We start from the raw sequence: 23,079 nt of genomic DNA, 5'->3' as shown, positions 1-23,079 counted from the left end.
TCCTTAATCCATCCATCCCTCTCATCCTTCAAGGTCTACCGCAGACCTATCCATGCTAACAGGGTTACCGGGTATGTAGCCCTATGTTACACTATCCCCTCATCATGCAGCGCCAGGGAGAAAATGCCTCCACATGGGTGATGGTCCAGTAGACAGGGAGGACTGGTGTCTGATGGGGTGGGGGCATGCTACCTGCCATAGACAGGAGAGATTCAGGCACGGCTGTGTTGTAACACCACATGGTAGTGGTGGTAGAAACTAAGGCACGGCTGTGTTGTAACACCAGATGGTAGTGGTGGTAGAAACTAAGACACGGCTGTGTTGTAACACTAGATGGTAGTGGTGGTAGGATCTAAGACACGGCTGTGTTGTAACACCACATGGTAGTGGTGGTAGAAACTAAGGCAGGGCTGTGTTGTAACACCACATGGTAGTGGTGGTAGAAACTAAGGCAGGGCTGTGTTGTAACACCACATGGTAGTGGTGGTAGAAACTAAGACACGGCTGTGTTGTAACACTAGATGGTAGTGGTGGTAGAAACTAAGGCAGGGCTGTGTTGTAACACTGGATGGTAGTGGTGGTAGAAACTAAGACAGGGCTGTGTTGTAACACCAGATGGTAGTGGTGGTAGAAACTAAGATACGGCTGTGTTGTAACACTAGATGGTAGTGGTGGTAGAAACTAAGGCAGGGCTGTGTTGTAACACTAGATGGTAGTGGTGGTAGAAACTAAGGCAGGGCTGTGTTGTAACACTGGATGGTAGTGGTGGTAGAAACTAAGACACGGCTGTGTTGTAACACTAGATGGTAGTGGTGGTAGAAACTAAGGCACGGCTGTGTTGTAACACTAGATGGTAGTGGTGGTAGAAACTAAGACACGGCTGTGTTGTAACACCGGATGGTAGTGGTGGTAGAAACTAAGACACGGCTGTGTTGTAACACCACATGGTAGTGGTGGTAGAAACTAAGGCACGGCTGTGTTGTAACACCACATGGTAGTGGTGGTAGAAACTAAGGCACGGCTGTGTTGTAACACTAGATGGTAGTGGTGGTAGAAACTAAGGCAGGGCTGTGTTGTAACACTGGATGGTAGTGGTGGTAGAAACTAAGACACGGCTGTGTTGTAACACTAGATGGTAGTGGTGGTAGAAACTAAGGCACGGCTGTGTTGTAACACTAGATGGTAGTGGTGGTAGAAACTAAGGCACGGCTGTGTTGTAACACTAGATGGTAGTGGTGGTAGAAACTAAGACACGGCTGTGTTGTAACACCGGATGGTAGTGGTGGTAGAAACTAAGACACGGCTGTGTTGTAACACCACATGGTAGTGGTGGTAGAAACTAAGGCACGGCTGTGTTGTAACACTGGATGGTAGTGGTGGTAGAAACTAAGGCAGGGCTGTGTTGTAACACTGGATGGTAGTGGTGGTAGAAACTAAGACACGGCTGTGTTGTAACACTAGATGGTAGTGGTGGTAGAAACTAAGACACGGCTGTGTTGTAACACTGGATGGTAGTGGTGGTAGAAACTAAGACAGGGCTGTGTTGTAACACTAGATGGTAGTGGTGGTAGAAACTAAGGCACGGCTGTGTTGTAACACCAGATGGTAGTGGTGGTAGAAACTAAGGAATGGCTGTGTTGTAACACCACATGGTAGTGGTGGTAGGATCTAAGGCACAGCTGTGTTGTAACACTAGATGGTAGTGGTGGTAGAAACTAAGACACGGCTGTGTTGTAACACCGGATGGTAGTGGTGGTAGAAACTAAGACACGGCTGTGTTGTAACACTAGATGGTAGTGGTGGTAGAAACTAAGGCAGGGCTGTGTTGTAACACTGGATGGTAGTGGTGGTAGAAACTAAGGCAGGGCTGTGTTGTAACACTAGATGGTAGTGGTGGTAGGATCTAAGGCACAGCTGTGTTGTAACACTAGATGGTAGTGGTGGTAGAAACTAAGACACGGCTGTGTTGTAACACTAGATGGTAGTGGTGGTAGAAACTAAGGCAGGGCTGTGTTGTAACACTGGATGGTAGTGGTGGTAGAAACTAAGACACGGCTGTGTTGTAACACTGGATGGTAGTGGTGGTAGAAACTAAGACACGGCTGTGTTGTAACACTAGATGGTAGTGGCGGTAGGATCTAAGGCACAGCTGTGTTGTAACACTAGATGGTGGGGGTGGTAGAAACTAAGGCAGGGCTGTGTTGTAACACTAGATGGTAGTGGTAGAATACCTCTCACTCTATTGAGACAGAGAAATGGCTAAGAACCAGAACTGCATGGAGAGAGGCTGATGAGCTGTAACTAGGCCACAGCCAGGAAGACACTGTAGAAAGGTAGGAGACGATCACCAAAGGCAATACGTGCTGCTTTCACACTAGGGACTGGCTGATGGAACCATACATAAGGACACGTGTGTCTGTGTGTGTACTTGTCAACTGTTTTATGTGACAGTCTAGACCCCCTCAAACTAACCTCTGGACTTCAAAGCCAGTTCCACTGCGTTGTTTCCCTCTAATCAGGGACTGATTTAGACCCGGGACACCAGGTGTGTACAATTCATTATCAGGTAGAACAGAAAACCAGCAGGCGACAGACCTCGTAGGGTGAGTTGAATATCCCTGGTTTATACAGATGCACTAATGTATTCATAAAAGTCTGTTGACCTATGCATTGATATAATTGTGTTTGTATGAGTGCCTATACTACATACACAGTCCCAGTGGAGGTCGGTGAGGCAGAGGGAACTTAATTATATGAATGTACTGTATGCCTTAGCCGTGTGTGTACACATGTGCCTTTTATGTTGATCTAGATGTGCACTGCATGTGTAAACTGTAGACAGGAAACTAGTGTGTTCTCGCTCACTTTCTCACACTACTCAGTTTCTTTCATGTACTTTGTTCCTGCAGTCTCTTTCCTTCAGACCCTTTCATTCACTTCTGTCATTTCCTTCTCAGGAATATATTTGTGACAAGCCAGGTGAATTTCCTTCTGCCCTTTTCACCCCAATCTCTCTATTCCTCCATCCACCCGCATATATATTCTCCTCCTCCCGCCATCAGACCCAGGTTGGGCCTCCCCATTCCAACCACAGTAGAAAGTTCAGTATTACGCTGGTGGCCTCTCCCTACCTGTTGTTACCCCTATCCTGCACCTTCACACTAACCCTGCTCTCCTCAACAGTCAACACCACATTCTAATGTGTCACAGCCAGCTTTCAGGGGACTTTTCAGCCATACAAAATGGCTTGGTGGAAACATGCTAACCAAGAAAACTAACCCAGATTACTGCTAACTGGATGGAAACAGGCTAACAAAGCTAACTGGATGGAAACAGGCTAACAAAGCTAACTAACCCAGATTACTGCTCAGTATTGCAGCTCAGCAGCACAGACAGGCTCCAGTAGATACAGTCCTGCAGCCTACTATACCCTGTAGGGTTATTACACTAAGTGTCCCTTCCTCATCTTGACCTTTAAACCCCCCACTTCCCCAACCTCCTGTTAAGTGCTAGAAGGCTGTACAAGGACCATTAACAGATGCCCTAATGAGCTTTCCTAGCGACTATCCCTCAAAACATAAGCCCCTCCCGGCCCCATCTGGCCAGTCACGCCACATAACAGGTCCTCTCTCCAGTCCGTCTGTCTCGCTCATTAAGAGCTTTGGCACAGAGGGAAGTGAGAGGATGTGTTCCATCTACAGTGCTCTGGGTTCAATTCACTTCAATCCCCTGCCAGCTAAGCGCACACACTGTGCATACTCTCACTTTCTGTTGCTCCAACTGTGTTCTCCCCCATCCCCCTCTCTTTTCAATCAGTTAGTCAGTCTAAGGTAATAGGAGGTAGGAGTGGTTGCAGAATGTTGAAAAAGATGAGAACACACCTTTGGTTTTCTGTTCAGTGACCTGGAAAGAAAGAGGAAGAACATATTAGCAACAGATTTTTTTTAAAGAGTTCATGCAAAAAACAGAAGTACAAAGGACTACAGATGAAAATGAGCTGGCTGGATAAAACTGCCACATTTATTGAAATGTTGATGTGTAGGCCTATTGTCCCTGTCAAATACACATAATAAAGAAAGGAGTCCTAACTGAAGTATGTGTTTTATGTCAATCTTTAAAGCAACACAGACAATCAATAGGTCTCCTCTCTCGGAGTTAGCCTGCTAGCGTTAGCATGCTACTGGGTTGGCTGCCTGCACTTCAGCCTTGCTCTGACTGAAGCCAGCCCATTCCATTGGAACAGAATGTTCAGGGGAATGTTCTTATAGGCCTATTATAATGCTACATGTTTTATGTTCATCCCTCCACCGGCTGAGCTTAGGGGCTATTGCCTGGTGGGTCATGTGGTTTAGTTAGCCAGAAAGTGAAATAAGAGGCAGACAACACACACAGGTACAGTGGCATATGCAGGAACACACACACACACACACACACACACGGGACAGCTCCCCCCTTCAGCTCTGCTTTCCTCAGCCTCACAGGAGGCTGCATGTGATAAAGAGAAGCAGCATGACACGTTAGCCTGTTTAGCCAACGGAGTGGAAAGGGATCACTTACTAACACGGTTCAGAGCAGAGGGAGAGAGGGAGCGAGGGAGGGTGAAAGAGGAGAGGAAGAGAGCAGGGCACAGGGTAGAGGCTGATATCATCATCTTGCTTTGTGTAAAGCTACACCATTAAAAACAGGGGATAGTGCTTGTATGAGGTAGTACGATAAAAACAGGGGTTGGTGCTAGAGGTCAACCGATTATGATTTTTAATGCCGATACCGATTATTGGAGGACCAAAAAAAGTTGATGCCGATTTTTATTTAGATATATTTGTAATAATGACAATTACAACAATACTGAATGAACACTTATTTTAACTTAATATAATACATCAATAAATGTAGTCTCAAATAAATAATGAAACATGTTCAATTTGGTTTAAATAATGCAAAAACAGTGTTGGTAGGGCCTCCCGGGTGGCGCAGTGGTCTAGGGCACTGCATCGCAGCGCTAGCTGTGCCACCAGAGTCTCTGGGTTCGCGTCCAGGCTCTGTCGCAGCCGGCCGCGACCGGGAGGTCCGTGGGGCGACGCACAATTGGCTTAGCGTCGTCCGGGTTAGGGAGGGTTAACCAAGGGGGGCGGGTGCACGGTGTTTCCGCCGACACATTGGTGCGGCTGGCTTCCGGGTTGGAGGCGCGCTGTGTTAAGAAGCAGTGCGGCTTGGTTGGGTTGTGCTTCGGAGGACACATGACTTTCGACCTTCGTCTCTCCCGAGCCCGTACGGGAGTTGTAGCGATGAGACAAGATAGTAATTACTAGCGATTGGATACCACGAAAATTGGGGAGAAAAGGGGGTAAAAATAAATAATAAAAAAATAAAATAAAAAAAGTGTTGGAGAAGAAAGTAAAAGTGCAATATGTGCCATGTAAAAAAAGCTAACGTTTAAGTTCCTTGCTCAGAACATATGAAAACTGGTGGTTTCTTTTAATATGAGTCTTCAATATTCCCAGGTAAGAAGGTTTTTGTTGTAGTTATTATAGGACTATTTCTCTCTATACCATTTGTATTTCATATACCTTTGACTATTGGATGTTCTAATAGGTACTTTAGTATTGCCAGCCTAATCTCGGGAGTTGATAGGCTTGAAGTCATAAACAGCGCAATGCTTGACGCACAGCGAAGAGCTGCTGGCAAATGCAGGAAAGTGCTGTTTGAATGAATGCTTACAGCCTGCTGCTGCCTACCACCGCTCAGACAGACTGCTCTATCAAGTATCAAATCGTAGACTTAATTATAATATAATAACACACAGAAATACGAGCCTTAGGTCATTAATATGGTCAAATCCGGAAACTATCATTTCGAAAACAAAACGTTTATTCTTTCAGTGAAATACGTAACCGTTCCGTATTTTATCTAACGGGTGGCATCCCTAAGTCTAAATATTGCTGTTACATTGCACAACCTTCAATGTTATGTCATAATTATGTACAATTCTGGCAAATTAATTACGGTCTTTGTTAGGAAGAAATGGTCTTCACACAGTTCGCAACGAGCCGGGCGGCCCAAACTGCTGCATATACCCTGACTCTGCTTGCACTGAACGCAAGAGAAGTGACACAATTTCCCTAGTTAAAAGAAATTCATGTTAGCAGGCAATATTAACTAAATATGCAGGTTTAAAAAATATATACTTGTATTGATTTTAAGAAAGTTTATGGTTAGGTACACATTGGTGCAACGATTTTTTCCGCGAATGCGCTTGTTAAATCATCACCCGTTTGGCGAAGTAGGCTAAGACTCAATGATAAATTAACAGGCACCGCATCGATTATATGCAACGCAGGACAAGCTAGATAAACTAGTAATATCATCAACCATGTGTAGTTAACTAGTGATTATGTTAAGATAGTTTTTTAGAAGATACGTTTAATGCTAGCTAGCACCTTACCATGCCTCTTTGCTACACTCGCATAACAGGTAGTCAGCCTGCTACGCAGTGTCCTCGTGGAGTGCAATGTAAATCGGCCATAATCGGTGTCCAAAAATGCCGATTACTGATCGTTATGAAAATTTGAAATCAGCCCTAATTAAATCGGTCGACCTCTAGTTGGTGCTTGTATGAGGTAGTACGATAAAAACAGGGGTTGGTGCTTGTATGAGGTAGTACGATAAAAACAGGGGTTGGTGCTTGTATGAGGTAGTATGATAAAAACAGGGGTTGGTGCTTGTATGAGGTAGTATGATAAAAACAGGGGTTGGTGCTTGTATGAGGTAGTATGATAAAAACAGGGGTTGGTGCTTGTATGAGGTAGTATGATAAAAACAGGGGTTGGTGCTTGTATGAGGTAGTATGATAAAAACAGGGGTTGGTGCTTGTATGAGGTAGTATGATAAAAACAGGGGTTGGTGCTTGTATGAGGTAGTATGATAAAAACAGGGGTTGGTGCTTGTATGAGGTAGTATGATAGAAGTGTGTCCAAACAACAAGAACCATATGACGTCACACCTTTTTCTGAGCAGCTTCCTTCTTTTTCTTTTCTTCTTGCTTTCTCTTTTTCTTTTCTTCCATCAAATGGTTCTGGTCTTGTGTTCCCTGCTTCTTCTCTCGGCTGGAACAGAGGATCAAAAGACAGACATGTTTTACAACGCGGTTGCTGACGAGGTGAGGACTCTGTCTGCACGTGAACACCTGGAATCTCCCCGTCCCATGAATTCCATTCTGAAGCAGTTATAACTACTCACTGCAGCTCTTTACTGAGGGAATGTACAGACAATAGAAACACCATTAACAGATTGACCTGCGTATGTGTGTGGCTTGGGTTGTATTGGCTCAGGCTGGCTTGTGTGGATGACTTGTGTGGTCTGGAACCTATTAGGAGGCATTGCGGTGCTGGTGGAGGCCAGAGCTGTGGTCCTCTTAGTGTTACTGAAACCCTTGATATGAGGCCCCATTCTTCAATCACCAGACATCCAGCCAGTACCTACCGCCACCTCCAAGACAACCCAGACTCAGTAGGCTGAGTAAGGCTGCATCTCAAAAGATACCCTGTTATTCACAAAACAGTGCACTGCTTTTGACCGGCTGCCTGACATCTCTATGACCAGTATTGAATGGCCCAGGTAAAGTGAGGCACAGCCACACTCAGTACAAACTGCCACTCCCCAGATCCCTCAGAGTACTGCATCTTACCTGGTAGGTACCCAGCTCTCAGAGACAAAGGCCTGCCAAGCCTCCACTCCACAAACATGCTCCAAAGGCATAAAAAAAAACAAAAAAAACTGACATTTCCACATCCTTTCACGAGCAGCAAGTTGTTCCAGAGGAGAGTCGGGTATTCAGCGTCCCAAATGGCACCCTATTCCCTACATTGTCCACTACTTTTGACCAGAGCACTATTAGGGAATAGGGTGCCATTTGGGATGCATCCCAATCCTATATTTAGCCTTAATAAGCCTAGGCCTTTTCTCTAATCACTTAAAAAGCTCCGGCATTTAAGGACAGAGATGGGAGAATTATAACTGCATGGAAAAATACATAAATTGGAATCCGGTTTCCTTGAACCGGAGATGAGAAATTGCATCTAAAAATGTGCTGCAATGCCGTGCCATCGCCTGGCAACAAGAGCTCCCGAGGCCTGATGAGTGTGCAGCCAGGTGGAGAGGTGGTGGTGGATGTTGGCCCTTAAGCACTGATCCAGAGTCAGTTAGGTTTTTAGACCATTGCACAGTGCACTGCATATTAGCCATCGGTCTTCGGGGCATCAGGGTTGACAGTCTCTAGAAAGACCAAATTTGATTAGTTTAATTTTAAATTTAAACTAGGCAAGTCAGTTAAGAACAAATTCTTATTTACAATGACGGCCTACCCCGGCCAAACCCGGATGCCGCTTGGACAATTGTGCGACGTCCTTTGGGACTCAATCACGGCTGGTTGTGATACAGCCTGGAATCGAACCAGGGTCTGTAGTGACGCGTCTCGCACTGAGGTGTAGTGCCTTAGACCACCGCCCCACTCGGGAGCCCAAATCAGGTGTGCTTTTGTTGGAATTCAACATGTCTGGAGGAAAAGGTTTGAGAAACATGACTAGCCTATAAAAACTCAACTACCATAACCAACACAGTCTGCTCCCCTTCTTCCATTAGGATACAATATAAACAGAAGGCAAAGAAGCAGGCTGAAGCACAATAAGGCAAGTCTACCACAGACTTCAATACAACAGAAGGAGGATCAGTTGATCACGCAGACAATTAACAACCTAGCTAAAACAACTGACCTGATAATAGTAATGTGTGTAGGCTGGCGAATGTCTCAAAGAAATCACACACAAAACACGCCGTATCTCACAAATCCACGTATCTATGCACTGATTGGCCAGCCGACGGGCGAATCAGCCAATCTCGGGGGCTAATCTTGGCTTTGGTCCTCTTAACACTTCACCGGGAGTTACCTCACAGTATGGGCCACAGACTAGCTTGGAACAGAGCCGAGTGCTCCATGTGCTCCATGTGTTAAGTGAAAAACTGTTGACTAGCCATAAGCCGCTGCAGCGTTCTTCATGTTGGCCTATTTGGTTACAAAGAGCAGCAGTAGGAAAGAACAGAGCTATTAATAGGCAACTCATATCGTCTGGCTGTTTTTAGGGTTGAAGACCTGAGATTATGTGGATGGAAATTTGCCTCAGAACTCCGATGTGCTTCCATACCACGGCTAACCCATTAGATCCATAAATATTTATTTTTGTGGGGCCCACCGCGCAGCTATGAAGCCTAGCTACAGCTGCTGGCTAAATATAGCCACGGTCTCCATTCAACATTGATGCACTGTGCTAGTGTCACATAGTATCAGAGGAATGGAGTGATGGCCCAGTTGATGTAAACTGCTGTCTGTCTAGGCACAGGCTGAGCCAGAAAACATAGACCTAGGCTACACATACTGGAAACTGTCCAGAATCAATTCTGTTCGGGATCAGTTGGCCCTTGTATAAGACGACTCTGGTAAAAGGACCGTGAAACAAGGACTTTCGTTTTTTTTTTACCAAATATTACGATTGCAATTTGACGTGGAACAAAGATCAAATCACTTGGATGAACTGTCGGAATCATAGAAAGAGAATGACTTATTTTAAGAAGGTAAGTTGAAAGCAGCATCGTTCTTGTTTGGAACAATTGGTTGACTGCATTTGACCCAACAGAACAGCATGCAAACATATAGTAACTAACAGCGAGGAGGAAGAACTGTGCTGCTTGCGTGACGGGGCAGCGCGTGGTGTGTGGGGGAAGCTGCTGCAAGAGGAAAAATAACTATAAAAACATATAGTAACTAACAGCGAGGAGGAGGAACTGTGCTGCTTGCGTGACGGGGTAGTGCGTGGTGTGTGGGGGAAGCTGCTGCAAGAGGAAAAATAACTATAAAAACGTCCGTTACACTGGGCTGAGATGCCTTTCAAAATATCACGTGACATGGATCTTACCAATATTGCGATTTCAATGTGAATCCGATTAATTGTGCAGCCCTAGTGTGTGTGTGTGTGTGTGGTCTAGGGAGATGGATCCCCAAGAAATGCCTAAATAAGTTACCTAAATGAGAGAGACATTGAACAAATTAGTTGTTTTGACTGTCAGAGGGTTGAATGACTGACATGGACATTGAGGCAGTGCCAGCCAGCAGTCAGTTTGGAGCAGGAAGACAGTGATTGATAAGCTAAACGTACAGCCTTGAGCTGGATGCTGCTGGTGAGGTAAACCCTTTACAACAATGGTGCTGGAGGATAGAACCACTAAAACACAACAAGAGGATAAGAGAGGTGATGTCTATTAAACCAGACTGCTTCTGGGAACAAATGCGGACAAAAGGCAATCAGAGAGAGGGTAGAGGAAGGACCGTACAATAAGGAGGGTAATGGTATGATGGGGTGGTGCAGGTTGCTGTTGATATCCAGACACTCTGGTGTATGTGAGAACACATACAAGGAAGGGGGGAGGTGGAGGGTGTGTGTGCGGCGCGCAATGAGACCGAGGGGCTGTGTGTGCGCGGTGGGGGGGAAGGGGGCTTGCGAGACGATAGTCACTGGGCACAGAGCCAGGAATGCCAGCGCAGCAAGACAAATAAGAGCGAGGCTGCTGAGCCCCCGGGAGAAGGATTGCTCGCTAGCAGCCGCAATGGCGGAATCAGACTGCAGCCCCTCTGCTCGGAACGATCGTACATTAGGAAGACAGACCGCACTTCCCAAAACGCTCTGGAAAACGAGATCTGATGTGCCACATTTGAGCCCTTTCGGGTATCCCAAAACACTGCTTAAAATTCTCCAGCCATCTGCAAAAACAAAGACAGTTACATTTTAAAAATCTGGAACCAGGCCTGGTATTCTCAGCGGAATTTGAAAAAGGCTTTTGATAAAGTACGACTAATTTATACATAAATGCCTGGAATATTTCAAATTTAGGAGAATCTCTTATACAATTATATTATATTTTATTTGGAATGGCAAGCCAGACAAAATTATAATGAATATTAATTTGGAGAGCATAAACGATTCAATAAAAAATCATCTCACTAAAGGCTTCAATCATACAACTACACTTATATTCAAACAGGTTCTCTAGCAGCTCAGTAAGAATGGCTCACCCCATGTTCAAGAATGGCCTTTTCCCCGATTACAACAGCTCTCTTCCTGTTATTTGAAAATGAAATGATCTCCAAAATATCGCTTTTTTAAAAACAAGCCATAGAAAGTTGGTTGCAATTTCAGTTTAATCCACCAGAAAAGACAGAACAAATATTCCAACAAATACTATGGTTAAACTCAAATATACTAATTGATCAAAAAAATATATAATTTGAAAATAAATTATAAAATTATAAATTATAGGACTGGTTGACTTGTCACACATGCAGCTAACACAAATGTCTGCTCAATCTAAAATTAAAACCAACTAATTGCAGCATTACCGCAAAAATGGAAGAAGCAGTTGGAAGGGGAGAAAGTAAGGAACTTGTCTGTCGGCTCTGCATTAAAGACCAAAATTGGCTTTAAAAAATTGTGATAAAAAGTATACCAGTTTCATTTCAGGACAAAAAAAAGTGATAGCTGTGCCATATTGATTGCAAGATAGTTGAGAAGAGATTTTCGATGTACCGATTCCATGGCACATGGTTTATGAACTGATACGCAAAACGACGCCAGATTCAAAACTTAGTTCTTCAATTTAAATTGTACAAAATTCTTACAACCAATTAAATGTTATATTAATGGGCGATACAACCATCCCAGCACTGCAGATTTTGCTGCGAAGAGAGAAAATCATTAGATCACTTGTTTTGGTACTGTCAAATATGTAGCTTGTTTTTGGTCGCAAGTTCAGGAATGGCTGAAGAATTTACCTGGAGCCAACTCTGCAAATAGCACTGCTCGGTAATTTGAAAAGTCATAGTCAATTCACCAATAATATAATAATACTCTGAACAAAAATGTTTCTTTAATTTACAATCTGTAGAAACTATGAGAATAGAAAGGTTCAGAACTTTTGTGAAACATCACATCTGAAAAATATATGGCAAATAGAAATCAAAACTGGATGGTGTTCAGAGATAGATGGCCGGGGTTGATGGTAGCTGAAGGGTGGGACTTAAAATTACTAAATGTGGCTGTTCTCAGACCATCCCACAGGTGAAGAAGCCGGGTGTGGAGGTCCTGGGCGGTTACACGTGGTCTGCGGTTGTGAGGCCGGTTGGACATACTGACAAATTCTCTAAAACGACTTGAGGCAACAACTCTGGTGGACATTCCTGCAGTCAGCATGCCAATTGCACACTCCCTAAACTTGAGACATCTGTGGCATTGTTGTGTGACAAAATTGCACTTTTTAGAGGGGCCTTATTGTAGCCAGCACAAGGTGCACCTATGTAATGATCATGCTGTTTAATCAGTTTCTTGATATGCCACGTCAAGTGGATGGATTATCATGGCAAAAGAGAAATGCTCACTAACGGGGATGTAAACAAATTTGTCCACAAAATTGGAGAGAAATACGCTTTTTGTGCGTATGGAACATTTCCGGGATCTTTAATTTTAGCTCATGAAACAAACACGTACGTGTGTGAGATATATATCTCTATCTATACACACACACAGTACCAGTCAAAAGCCTGGACACACCTACTCATTCAAGGGTTTTTCGTTATTTTTACTATTTTCTACATTGTAGAATAATAGTGAAGACATAAACACTATGAAATAACACATATGGAATCATGTAGTAACCAAAAAAAGTGTTAAACCAATTAAAATATATTTTATATTTGAGATTCTTCAAAGTAGCCACTCTTTGCCTTGATAACAGCATTGAGTAGGTGTGTCCAAACTTTTGAGTGGTACTGTATAAGGAAAGAGAAAAAACAACAACTGGGCAACAGTTGATGATATTCCTCTAACATAGTGAAGAAGATCTCCCTCTTCCAACAACTGGGCAATAGTTGATGATATTCCTCTTACATAGTGAAGAGGATCTCCCTCTTCCAACAACTGGGCAATAGTTATTCCTCTAACATAGTGAAGAGGGCCTCCCTCTTCCAACAACTGGGCAATAGTTATTCCTCTAACATAGTGAAGAGGGCCCCCCTCTTCCAACAACTGGGCAATAGTTATTCCTCTAACATAGTGAAGAGGGTCTCCCTCTTCCAACAACTGGGCAATAGTTATTCCTCTAACATAGTGAAGAGGATCTCCCTCTTCCAACAACTGGGCAATAGTTGATGATATTCCTCTAACATAGTGAAGAGGATCTCCCTCTTCCAACAACCGGGCAATAGTTAATGATATTCCTCTAACATAGTGAAGAGGATCTCCCTCTTCTAACAACTGAGCAATAGTTGATGATATTCCTCTTACATAGTGAAGAGGATCTCCCTCTTCTAACAACTGGGCAATAGTTGATGATATTCCTCTAACATAGTGAAGAGGATCTCCCTCTTCCAACAACTGGGCAATAGTTGATGATATTCCTCTAACATAGTGAAGAGGATCTCCCTCTTCTAACAACTGGGCAATAGTTGATGATATTCCTCTAACATAGTGAAGAGGATCTCCCTCTTCTAACAACTGGGCAATAGTCATTCCTCTAACATAGTGAAGAGGATCTCCCTCTTCCAACAACTGGGCAATAGTTATTCCTCTAACATAGTGAAGAGGATCTCCCTCTTCCAACAACTGGGCAATAGTTATTCCTCTAACATAGTGAAGAGGATCTCCCTCTTCCAACAACTGGGCAATAGTTATTCCTCTAACATAGTGAAAAGGATCTCCCTCTTCCAACAACTGGGCAATAGTTATTCCTCTAACATAGTGAAGAGGGTCTCCCTCTTCCAACAACTGGGCAATAGTTATTCCTCTAACATAGTGAAGAGGATCTCCCTCTTCCAACAACTGGGCAATAGTTATTCCTCTAACATAGTGAAGAGGGTCTCCCTCTTCCAACAACTGGGCAATAGTTATTCCTCTAACATAGTGAAGAGGATCTCCCTCTTCCAACAACTGGGCAATAGTTGATGATATTCCTCTAACATAGTGAAGAGGATCTCCCTCTTCCAACAACTGGGCAATAGTTGATGATATTCCTCTAACATAGTGAAGAGGGTCTCCCTCTTCTAACAACTGGGCAATAGTTGATGATATTCCTCTAACATAGTGAAGAGGATCTCCCTCTTCTAACAACTGGGCAATAGTTGATGATATTCCTCTTACATAGTGAAGAGGGTCTCCCTCTTCCAACAACTGGGCAATAGTTGATGATATTCCTCTAACATAGTGAAGAGGATCTCCCTCTTCTAACAACTGAGCAATAGTTGATGATATTCCTCTAACATAGTGAAGAGGATCTCCCTCTTCTAACAACTGAGCAATAGTTGATGATATTCCTCTAACATAGTGAAGAGGATCTCCCTCTTCAAAGAACTAGAAGTTATTCTCTATGAAGTCCTGCTAATGCTCTGGCCAGGGCTGATCCACAAGGGCAGGAGACTTTTCAGATGCTACACTCCTCCTGGCACTCTTAGCAGGCCGCCAGAAATAAAATCTATGGATCGGCTCCAGCAGTTGAAGTTCCCAATGACTTTCATCCTCTCCGTCAGTAACCGGAGCAGCCGTTTCACGAGCCCGGTCAAACAACTTATTGCTCCAATAGATCACAGAACGTCCCCAACAAAATAACTTAGACTCCAATCACGTAGCACTTGCTCTGTTTCCACATTCATCTTCATAAAAAGCCATTATCCAGCAGGTCTGAAAAGGGAAAGGGCTGTATGTGAAGGGAAACTCACGTAGCAAGAAGAATAAATTAAGACCGATCAAGGAAATAAATGCTGTCTTTGTGCAGGGCTGGGGAGTCAGGAACAACTTTTACTGAAGCAGGTGAAGAAGAACTCCAGAACTTTGTGTAAATCCAATAAAACAACTTGCTGAATGTCCAACTGATGAGCTAACTTCCATTAGCCTAGTCTGCATTTCTTAGTGTAATTAAAAATATATATATATTATACAAAATATTTTTACATACAAGGCTAAAGGATATAAGGTCTATTGAAGTACTGACACTGGGCTTGAGTGGCCGTTAGATAGAGAGTGGAATCAGTGGATGACGCACAAATTGGTCACCTCAAGTGGGCCTCTCTTCAGAAGTCTACGAAACCAGAAAGCCAAACCTTCAGTCAGACCTCAGGGGACAAACCCTACTGTTCACTTCAAGGGCCTTTCAATAATCTCCCTTTTGCCTCATTTAGGTCTACTTGGAGAATGACAAGTGTTCTGCCCCAGAGCTCGGCCCCTCTGGGAGTGAACATGCGTTAGCAGAGAGAAAAGCCCCAGCGCCAGCTTCATGGCTCCTTAAACCTGGCCTAACATTTACCAACATGGTGCCATTGAATGACTGCTGCCCGTAATAGGGAAAAAGTAAATAACATTATAAGGGGAATGAGTTGTTTATAAGGAAACAGAAGGATTGTGCTTCAGAGGTCTAGTCTACATCTTATCAAAAGAGATGGCGTCCATTCCGTTTCAAGTCTGGTAGCCTAGTTAGGAGGATGGACGTCCATATCCATTCATGAATTCACTAGGATATCTTGGAGAATCTCTCAAAGTGGGGTTTGCAGACTGTGATATTTCCATTGCCAGCTTGCACAACTCTTTGAATTTGCAGTTATAAAATCACTAGGATATCTCCCACTGAGATCGATGTTTAATCTAGAACAGAGAGATTCTAATAGTGGGTAGTGGGGAGAATATCTTCAAGTGTGGTTCCTTCCCAAACTGATATTTCCCTTGCAAGTCTGCACAACTTTACGAATTTGCAATTCAGTGTGTGAGCTGAATGCAAACGACAATCTATTGCAAGGCTATCTGTCAAATCAAACAGACTGGCTGTTGAGTGCTTAGTTACACTAGCATATGAAACCCACAACAAAGAATGAAAAGGTCCACTCTTTAGATCATCAACAAAAAGATGTTTAATAGAGTTGAGCTAATGATTAGTTAGCGACAGAACCTGCTGGGTGTTGGCGGTATTCAGAATCAGATTAAATGATTCATGTGAAGAGGCTGTGGATCAAGGCTTTTCCTCACTTAGGCGTACACTATACTTCATATTCAGCCTAGTACATCCACTTGTTTGGCACTCAATTATAAAGAATGAATTTGCCATTCTGGCTGCTTGGAGAAGGCCTGAGGACCAAATTGCTGAGTTGGGACTAGGAGAGTGATACGCTTTAGTTATGCTGATCTGTGCTTCGATGGCTTTGTACTTATTCAGACCTGATTAATAAGAAGTTTGGATTCTTCTGACAGTTCTTAAGTTGTTGATATTCGTGTGTTCTTCTTCTAGGCCTTGCCTGGCAAATCTCTGAGGGGCAGATCAGGAAATAATTTGGGACTATCAACAACGCTAACTTGTAAGAAATAGAGCCAATCAAACCCATTACCTCAGAGATCCTGTCCTGGTTAGCCAATAGTGTGGCATGCAAAGTCAAAACATGTAAACCCATCTCTAAGAAACAGTTTGACAGAGCATTTCACAAAGAGCAAGGTTAGTCATTTCAAAGGCAAACAACTACCCTGTAAGCCAAACTGCCAGAGCTGCCACAGAAACCTAACCTAGCTATCAAGCCACTGTGTGTATGGTGAGCTGAGGAGAGTAACTGAGTGCAGGCCTAAGACCTGATCTGTATAGTAATCAGAGCATTAAGAGTGTGGGGTGGTCGATGTCAAGTGACTGTGAAGACAGTGTAATGACAGATGTCACAGGGATAAGGGGATACAGGAAGAGAAAATGTGTTTCAATTAAAAGAGATTATGACATCTTGACAGTTCAAAGGATTCCAACTGTAGAAGAACAGCTCATTGTGCCATGGAGTCCCTCTCGCTGAAATAATGGTACGGGACATCTTCCTATAAACACATCTAGGGACGGGTGTTGACTAGCATAAGCTAAACTGCTGCAACTTCTGATGGGTCTATCCATTTTCTCAAATAACCCTGTGCTTGTATGTCTCCATTGAAATAAACAGGCCAAATAAACAAAGCCTTGTGAACAATAAAGCAACCTTCCTCTGGAGCTCATCCAACTCTGGCAACATGGCCCATCTTTCAGCCAGGCAAGCCGCTTCCTCTCTGGGAGACAGACTCATGCCAGGGCAGCACAGCCATTATGACTGCATGCCCAGAGCAGGAGGCAGTTACCACCAACAATAAATGTGTATTCATGTCAGAGGAAGCAAGAGGAGGAAAACGCTTGCTAGTCGCTACCTTTTAAGAATCAGCAACCAACAGAAACCTGGCAGGCTGAAGCAGAGAACCAAGCTTTGAAGTGTGGACCCAGCTTCAGCCATGTCGGTTTGGTTAGACTAGAGAGATTTGATTGGCTGTATTCCGACCACACAAGGGCCAAAGGTTATGTCTAGATGGGATGCAGCTTGTCAAATTTGACACCAGAAGTTGTTTTCCTAACCTGCAACGAAAAGTCCATTTGGACAAAAACTCTATCCCTTCTAGACAAGACAAGGGACAAAGCAGTTAACCAGAAGTGCCATGAGAATGGGAAAGGATCCAAGATGGACTTCCAAACCACTCTAATCTCAAATGTGTATAACCTCACAGATAGAGCCCACAATTGCTTGGCTAATTTGTTTAACCACCCCCATTACTGTACCGGTCATTGGATAGTAGTCCTGCTTGTGACCCCAACCAGCTAATTTTGTATCTGTATTTGACTACATTGTCTATTTTATCACCACAGCAGTACCGAATGCCTACCTGCTTACTCTAGAATAGATCTATGTGCTTAGCATTTCAAACACATGCCAGTCTGCATGCGCATGTGGGATGTTGTTGAAGCCCATTATGAATTTCATTGGTCAATGCAAATGTCACGGTCAAAGTTGCATCTTTCTAGCTATACTGATAATTTTCCTCCCAGTGTGCATTATATGTTTGCATTTCAGTTGTTTCATTTTATGAATACATTTTTAAAATGGTTATTACAATTAAGTTATTTAATAAAAACATGACCTTGGTAGTCAAATTTAGAAAATTACCAACAATGTTGCAATGCTCAAACATGAAGGCATTAGGCACTGTTTTGATAAATTGATGCTGTTTATCAATCGGAAGCTGCAGCCGCATATCAGTTGCTTGGATGCGAATCCCCGCCCCTCTTTAAATATTTCTCTAAATAAATCATGTTAAAAGATTAGAAAATTCAATACGTCTTACCTTATTTCTTACTGTGGGTTTTAGTGAATTTGAATTCAATTTGAGGCGTAATTTGCATGACAATATTCGATGTTCTGTCCTTGATACCCGTATCACAGACCAAGAATTCGGTCGCAGCAAGAAGATACAGAAGCAAAGCAATACAGTTAACGTTAGCTCTCTGTAGTCCTAACCAGTTGGCAAAGTTTTAGGTTCAAAACGTGTTTTCTAGTCTCGAATTTAATTGCAAACAACCAAAGCAAAATGTTGATTATCTCGGAAACAACGTGAAATAGAGCAAGTGTCAGAGAGAGGAAGAAATGACAGCAAAGTGCGATATTTAAGCAAACAAGCTAGCTAATGTCCAGCAAGATAAAGTATATCGGTGCAACTTGTGTAACGTTTCAGCTAAATATAAAAATGAACACCATATGCAATTTCAGTAACCTACCTTGTCTTTGATGAGCTGACATTTTTAAAAGTGCAAAAAAATGTTTTACAGAACGCGACTGTGAAATGCTCGAAAATAGAGGAATCCAAGAGACCAAATTCTTGCAAAATCCAATATTTGGAGAAGGTGTATTTCCAAGATATCCATTAAAACATCGTCGATGATAATTCCTACCGTTCAGTGGGCTTTCGTTAGTGGTGCCTCTGCAGCCATTTTGTTCAAACTAGCGATAGCAGCAGCTCGCAACGCTACAATCCGAGGTACAGGACGTGCCTCTGTCCCTAGCGACTGGCCACGTGACCTCCAATAACAAACTGGTCCCACTCAAAAAGCCTCCCCATGCTCCGCCTCGACGTTTCCATGACAACTACAGTGGCCAACCTCTCTCTACCTCCTTGTTTCCTTGCCTTCCTTCCTCTCCCTTTCTGACTTGCTTAATAAGAAAGCAATGCAATGCAATAGCTATACACTGTTTGAGCTCACAGTTCTGTAGCTTTTGAAGATTTAAAATGTTTAGTTCCTAATGTGTTATGTGAGCAAGTGCAATGTTTATGCTTCGCTGGATATGTACTTTTCACCTACAGAGGGCACAATTTCAACATCTTATGTTGATCATACACCAGCACTTACAAACATGTTAGTGTCTCTGTGCCAGCCCAGCATTCCATTCCTATTTGCATAACACACACATACACACCAGCAGTACTCCACACCATGCCTTCTTTTTTATATTATTTTGGGTTGTTGTTGCAAACAAAGAATGAAATAGATTTTTAAGTGGACTCCACAGGGTTCTCTAGCAGCTTAAGGTGATGATTCCAATTCCAATTCAATTCAATTCAAATCTACAAAATGAGACTCAGCATGGAAGATTGGAGGCTACAATGGGCTTGTATGCTATCTACTATCTGGTCGGGTAGGAAAACACAATTACCTCCACAAGTCAATATTTTTGTCATGCTGGAATGATAACGATACACTTCTCTCCCACTTCCAGTTCATCTCTGTCATCCTTCTCTCGCTCTCTCAAGAGACAAACAAATATGATCAGAGTGCCGGACAAATATTTCACTGTGCAACGAGCCAAATCTGGATCTCACTAAGGACCCATATCTCTCTCTCATTAGCTCTGATCTACCATTCACACCCAGGCTAAGCAAACCCCATCTGATACTGTTGCTTAGAGGCTTAGATGAATATGTGTCTATTAGAAGACATCATATACATGACCATAAAACTATGACTCTGATAATAAAATGGGATGACAGCCCCCCATGAGTACACACAATGAAATAACCATCTGGACTCACGTCACCCACATGGATTATGGCAGAGATATGCGTTACGGCGACAGTAGCAAAAGCACAATGACTCAGCCTACATCATGATGAAGTACATGGTGAGGCGTGGAGGAAGAGAGGGAGGGGGAGAGAGAGACACTAATCATGGCTTATGGAAAATACTCCTGGGGGTGTCATAGCTTCTACAGACGTTCATAATTCAATGTCCCCTGTTAGCTACCAGGCTGTCTGTGTGTCTGTGTGTCTGTGTGTGTGTGTGTGTGTGTGTGTGTGTGTGTGTGTGTGTGTGTGTGCCCAGTAGGATCCTATAAAGGGTTAAGTGTCATCTTAGGCAGACTCAGGGGGCCAGACAGGGGTTGTTGAACTTGATGTCACCAGAGTGGACGTTAGTATCGATCGCGGTCACAGGGAGTCAACGTACGCCGTGGAGCTGGTTAGAGATTCAATTATGACCCCTGCCGACCCTGCGACATCTGTCTGCCAGAGATAAAAGGTCAGGCTGTTAACGTGTAACAACTTGGCCCCGTGGCAAACACAGGAGGTAAATTAAAGGAGGAATTGTCACTGGGGAGAGGAGGGGTGGAGGAGAGGAGAGTCTCAGATAGGAGAACTGCTTTATAGATTCAGTTAAGGGTATTATCTGTTTAATATACAGATACAGACAAACACAGACAGTGATAAACACAGGGACAGCCATAAACACAGAGACACAGAGACAGCCATGAACACAGAAACACAGAGACAGCCATAAACACAGAGACAGCCTTAAACACAGGGACAACCATAAACACAGAGACAGCCATAAACACAGGGACAACCATAAACACAGAGACAGCCATAAACACAGGGACAACCATAAACACAGAGACAACCATAAACACAGGGACAACCATAAACACAGAGACAGCCATAAACACAGGGACAACCATAAACACAGAGACAACCATAAACACAGAGACAACCATAAACACAGGGACAACCATAAACACAGAGACAGCCATAAACACAGGGACAACCATAAACACAGAGACAGCCATAAACACAGAGACAACCATAAACACAGGGACAACCATAAACACAGAGACAACCATAAACACAGAGACAGCCATAAACACAGAAACAGCCATTAACACAGGGGCAGACGGATACACACAGATGCACACACGCTGGAACGCACAGACTCACAAAAACGTTTTAAAAAAGTAAATAAAATACAAATATTTTTTATTGTCAGATACACCAGATAGGTGCAGTGAAATGTGTTGTTTTACAGGGTAAGCCATAGTAGTATGGTACATTGACCTTGATAATTAGATCATTTCGCTAAGGTTACCTGAACGTTGTTACAAATTATCTTTTCCATATATTTAAGGTAGAGTCAGCAAAATTATGTTGCACTAGCAACATTGAGATGAGCGAGAAGCAAGACTTCATTCTTACACAGTCACACAGAGAATCTGTGGCTCAATTGTAAGATAGAGAGTCACAACCACACTGTTTATCAGATGTATTACACACAAACATAATTGGCTACCTTTATGGGATTCAAATGAACAATTAACTACCGGCAAACATTGGCTTGTGATTGCTGTCTTTCTCTTTCGCTCCATTTCTGTGTCCCTCTCGCCCCCCTCCCTCCCTCTCCCCATCAACTGGGAGACACTGCAGCCAGGTTTAGACAAGACAAGATAGAATGACCAGTAACATTCTCACTGTATCGTTTCTCAGGAGATGACCTCTGCGCTCCAGACATGTTGACATTTTTTAAATAATTGTTTTAAAAGTCTGTGTCCAGATTTCAGTTTCCATTTAACCCATCTAAACAGTACACAGAATTATACATTTATGGATTTTATTAAGGTATTGTTTTCTCTTTATTCCATTAATAAGGAGAAAACAATACCTTAAAAAATCTATAAATGTATAACAGGAGTGGAGGAATATAATTTCTTTCTTTCGGCATCTTGAGAGAATGCAATGTTCAGTTAGATCTGTAGAGGTGCTGTCTTCATCATAAAAGCTGATAGTAGGCTATTTCAACCACATAAAATAAGCATCGAAGCCAAACTGAAACCTTATCAGAAAAACATTGGGTCGTTTCACAGCTTTCTTTTTTCTTACAGCCGATCTAACTGATGTCATCAAAAAGAAAGGAGGACCAACGCACTCTTCATATAATTCATTAAAATGCCTTTATTTGTATGGCACGTTCAATGGAAACAAAGTGTAATAACTCTGAAGCGTTTCGGCTGCATGGCCTTTGTCAGGGAGGCCATGCAGCCTCCCTTTACACGGAAAATCTTTCCGTTTCTTTGTGATATTGCATTTTCTCCCTAGTCCCTAAAGGTCTGCTCCGCCACAGAGACAACTTTACCGACGTCAACTAGATTGAAGCATTCATTCTATCGATCTATTACATTATTCTGTTGAGAAAGTGTTTATTTATTCTTCTGGGGCAACATATAATGACAAGAGAGAAGCGACATGTAGGCCTATCTAATTATAGACAAATAGCCTACCCAAAAAAATCCTGCACCCCCTGTCAAAAAATTATTCTGCGGTCTTTGACTGTAGCCTACAGCTATTTTCTATATTCTTCGGGTTAAGGTTAGGTGGGGGCATGATATTTTCACTTTATCACTTATAGTTGGGCGGTTGTGGATGGGTTATTTGCAATTGCGGGCGGTTAGCGTGAAGAAACAGCTGACCTGAAGACCACTAACAAACACCACTAACAAACACGCACAGGCTCTGTTTATCTACACTTGTGATGAGCATGTCCTTCTGAGGGGCTGGAAGTGAAGAGCAGCGCAGCCATCAAATCCTCTTCATACTGTTATCCTTCAAAACCTGCTGGCGCCTCAGCAGCCCCACGCACCTGACATGTTCACTCACCGTTGTTTCGGAGGAGGTGCGCTAGCAGCGCTAAGTGCTAACGTCTGCTAGCTCAGCACCAGATTTTTTGTGGGCTCGAGATGAGATTGAAGATTGTGGGGAGATGGGAGGGACAGGGAGATATATCAGTCATGGATAACATAGTGATCTGTTTCTATAGGGCAAATACCCACTTGATCACTGTCTCTGCCGATATGTGTCA

General features: G+C 43.2%; 1 protein-coding gene across 1 annotated transcript in view; it reads right to left on the bottom strand.

Annotated features, from left to right (window-relative positions):
* LOC120044162 (trinucleotide repeat-containing gene 6C protein-like) overlaps positions 1-18,955 on the bottom strand; it is a 67,438-nt gene extending 48,483 nt beyond the window's left edge. Inside the window, exons 1-3 of the mRNA XM_038988744.1 lie at positions 18,682-18,955; positions 7,001-7,103; positions 3,882-3,903 (exon numbers count right to left, since the gene is read on the bottom strand). Of these exons, the coding sequence (XP_038844672.1) occupies positions 3,882-3,903; positions 7,001-7,063 (85 nt within the window). The 5' untranslated portion in view covers positions 7,064-7,103; positions 18,682-18,955. The remainder of the gene's footprint in view (positions 1-3,881; positions 3,904-7,000; positions 7,104-18,681) is intronic.
* Positions 18,956-23,079: the final 4,124 nt, after the last annotated feature.

The sequence above is a fragment of the Salvelinus namaycush genome, chromosome 3 (assembly GCF_016432855.1).
Source record: "Salvelinus namaycush isolate Seneca chromosome 3, SaNama_1.0, whole genome shotgun sequence".
Lineage (NCBI taxonomy): Eukaryota > Metazoa > Chordata > Actinopteri > Salmoniformes > Salmonidae > Salvelinus > Salvelinus namaycush.
This window is presented reverse-complemented; position numbering and strand designations above follow the sequence as displayed.